At 32.4% G+C, this 4,043-nt stretch overlaps 1 protein-coding gene across 5 annotated transcripts in view; it reads left to right on the top strand.

The window, feature by feature from the left end:
* LOC106877480 (cadherin EGF LAG seven-pass G-type receptor 2) overlaps window positions 1-4,043 on the top strand; it is a 301,895-nt gene that overhangs the window by 276,438 nt on the left and 21,414 nt on the right. Inside the window, exon 35 of one of the 5 annotated variants that reach the window (XM_014926394.2) lies at window positions 1,548-3,985. The exons of the other annotated variants lie outside the window; for them this stretch is intronic. Coding sequence (XP_014781880.1) covers window positions 1,548-1,588 — 41 coding nt within the window. The 3' untranslated portion in view covers window positions 1,589-3,985. Of the gene's footprint in view, window positions 1-1,547; window positions 3,986-4,043 lie in introns of those variants that run through there. 5 annotated transcript variants of the gene reach the window in all.

Here is a 4,043-nt window from a genome sequence, read left to right as displayed (position 1 = left end):
CTCTCTCTCTCTCTCTCTCTCTCTCTCTCTCTCTCTCTCTCACACACACATATTGATATTTGTTTCAATTCCATGCTCTAAGATCAACTTTATAAGTTGATCCTTTTAGAATCAATTAAAAAATACCACTTATGAGCAGTGGATTGGTGGCAAATGTTTTGTGGTTGCTGGATCTCTGACAACAACACCTGTAATAATGCTGGTGCTAATTTGAATCATCCTTTCAGAATAGCTTTTCTCCTGGACTGGTAGTATGACAAGGGGAGACTTACATGCATGGGTAGCTGCTAGTCTTACATAAAACAAAACCTTGTTCAAGCCTATGCATTTAGGTGCAAATACATGGTTAACCTTGATCAACAGAGGCCCTACACATTCTTCCTTATTTGTTCACTTTCTACCTCTGTTACTTTATCATGTTACCTCTCTAATTCTCCCTCTCAATTTTAGAGCTCTTTTTTTCCATCTCACATTTCTTACCCTAGCTATCACTTCCTTTCTCATTCTTTTTTCTATCCTCTCCCTTATTTCACTGTCTAATTGCCTGTTTTACTTACTGGGTGACTGCTGGCTATTTTTCCCTCTCCTTATTTCTTCTCCCAGTGACTCCCTCTTGCACCTTTTTATATATCTAGCCCACCTCTCTTTATAATACTTCCTTTCTTTATCACTTCTCTCAGCATATTACTGCTTTTTTTTACTTTTGTTACTTTCCTATTGCTTCCTCTCTATTTTAGAGCTCTGTATTCTTTCCACCTCTTCATGTGCTTGTGTGTATGTGTCTGTTGTGTCAGGGGTTAACTACATCCATACCATGTTACCACATAAGTATCAGGAGGAAGGGATTGTGTGTGGATGTGTGCGTGTGCATGCGTGCATATATATGTATGTATGTGTCCATTTATATGTGTTGTGTGTGTGTGTGTGTGTGAAAACATAATGTCTCATAAACTCTGTGTGTGTGCAATCCAGAAATTCAGAGGTCCATACGTCCAAGTAAATATGTATGCATTAATGAGATCTATATGTGATTGTGCATACATCTTCATTATATTTGTATGCACTGATATTTACATATGTATCATTGTAGAAGTACATGAATGCTTTTGTTTGTATGTGAGAGAATGAGTAAGTGTAATTATATGAACGAATAAGTATTTGTGTGCTTGTGAATGAATGAATGTGATTGAATATGTAAATGAACATGTGTGTGTATGTGAGTGAATATTAGACTGTCTTAATGTGCCCAAATAAAATCTCATATAACACCAAAGTCGACTAAGCAAAGGTAATAATTTCTTTTATTTATTGATTGGTATTAATATTTTTATAATGTTCATTAATTATGACAGCACTTTTACATCAGTTTGCACCAGGCATGTGTGTTAAACCTCAGCCTTATCAGTTTCAGTTATGTGTTACTGCACCAATCATATTTGCTCTGTCACCTTCTGCTGTATATTAATGGCTATATTCACTTTATCCAAATAATAAAAAAAAATTTGAAAAAATATGATCAAACTGCTAATGGACTAAATTTCCAACAGGTCCAATTATCTGCCCAACTGCCAACATGGATGAGTTGTGAGATCAACCAGTACTTGGTTTGTTTTCCATTCCTCAGCTGGATGGCACATTAGTGCGACACAGGAGTCTGTGTGTACATCTGCTTGTGTAAGCATGCACACTTATGCCAGCTTCAACACAACCATATGTGCATCTCGACTGCAGCTAAAGACATCAGGGTGCTTTGATATTAAAATTGATTGTGAACTGAATGTGGACTTGTCAAGGAAACCTACCATTTACAGTGCCATGTTTTATTTGGGGAACATTAACCACTGCCTACATATAATGACCTGAAAAAATAAACTGCATTGGCATGGCAACATAAATGCTCTGCAATTCTCATCATACATACTGCTGACTTTCATCTGCATATTCCTCAATGGCAGCATTTCATTTTCCATTTCTTTGGCTAGAAAATTCTTTCTATTGGGTTTATAATCATTATTACTGTTTTTTGTTTTTTTTTTACATTACCATTCTAATTCCATCATCATCTTCATCATCATCTTCAGCATTGTCCTAATTAACTATAATGCTTTCTATTTTTTGCAATATTTTTTTTTTATCATATACCATATGCCTTCTGACAATATCTGCCTTTGCGATAACATATTTATGCCTCTACAATGTAAGCATGTAGTCATTTTGGATCTTGATATGCATATTCATGCATGCATTTATTTTGATTCTGCCTTTCAATATTCTGGCAAATTTCATCATAACATCTTTTCCTTGTAGGTGATGTAAGCATTCATTATTTTATAGAAGATATCTCATTATTCTAATTAATTTAGATTTAATTTTTTTTTAAGTAGCTTAAATATAGTTTCCTTAAATCTATTGCCCGATGAAAGGAGAAGGTAGATTTCATTTCTTTTCAGTGATAAATAAATGAGATTTAAATGTGTGTTTTAGCATTTCTTAAACAGAATGAGTTTTGTGCATGTATACAAGAGAATTAAAGAGCAAAGGCCCTTAGTTATATCTGCATTAGTAAACACAAACAAAATCCATCTCTGCAGAGAATCACATAGATACATCACAACAATTACATGCATAGATATAAATGTAGATTCAAAATTATTGCTGATTTAATCTGCAGACATACAAAGATGTTACCATGAAGACATATATTTCCAAGGGGGCTTATGGTATAGCAGCATTTACATGCTTTTACTTTATCAATTCTCTGTAAATTTAAAGTTGACTTATTGCTTTCAAATCACACTGAGGTTAACTTTGCGTTTCACTATTTTAGGGCTGTTAAAATAAAGTACTAGTCATAATATAAATTAACTGTTCATTCCCACTAAAGTGTGGCCTTGTGCTTATGCAAGAAATTCTTCTTATAGTTGTTGTTGTTGTTATTATTATTATTATTATTATTATTATTATTATTATTATTATCATTATTATCATTATTATTATTATTATTATTATTATTATTATTATTACAAAGGATGTTGGATGAAATAGCAGAATCATTAGACTGTCAGGAAAAAATACCTTTCAGTATTTCTTCTGGATCTTTACATTCTGAGTTCAAATCCTATAGAGGTTAACTTTGCCTTTCTTCCCTCAATGGTCAACAAAATAAATACCAGTCTAGTACTGCAAGTGACAGTATCCACCAGCCCTACCCTAAAAAATTGCAGACCTTGTTGTTGTTGTTGTTATTATTATTATTATTATTATTATTATTATTATTATTATTATGTATGATTTTAAATGAAAGAAAATGCAACTTTAACTACAAACTTAAAGGGACATATGCCTCACAATATTCTTTTGACTAGAATTCAAAGTTTCATATATAATAATACTAACTATTTATGGAGCCAATCATCTGCCTTCTGTTGCGCGCGTGTGTGTGTATGTGTGTAGCGCTTGGATACATACATCAAGAAAGGCTCACTCAATATATGAAATAGAGTTAAATATAAATAAAATTTTATAATCCAGTTATATAATACTATTAGAATAATGTTACAGGCTGTTTATAGCAGCCCCTCACAGATATAGTCAATGTTTGGCTGAATATGTTCTACTGAATGAGTTCATTCAATACAACAGATCCAACCAGACTCATTCAAGGAGCTGTGAGAAATTGTCAGCCACATTGTTGTGACAAGTTTATGTAACTGTCAGATAAAATTACACATACACATGAGCTTGTGTATGCATATTATAACTAGAATTATACCTGATACATTGTGGAAAAAGTTTAGATGTGTTCATTCAATAATATATTTACTAAGTGTGGCTAAATGTAATGTTATGAAATAAATGTCTGTGAATTTATATACAACTCACTTGTAGTATGGTAGATCAACAGTTGATAAACGGAAATAAAATATCTTCTTGTGCCTGAAATATAAATATAAACACAGAGAGAGACACACACACGCACACACATGTAAACGTATATATACATATATGTATATATATATATATATATATATATATATATATAT

The sequence above is a fragment of the Octopus bimaculoides genome, chromosome 11, assembly GCF_001194135.2.
Source record: "Octopus bimaculoides isolate UCB-OBI-ISO-001 chromosome 11, ASM119413v2, whole genome shotgun sequence".
Lineage (NCBI taxonomy): Eukaryota > Metazoa > Mollusca > Cephalopoda > Octopoda > Octopodidae > Octopus > Octopus bimaculoides.
The sequence above is the reverse complement of the archived record's forward strand: the minus strand, read 5'-3'. Positions and strand labels throughout refer to the sequence as shown.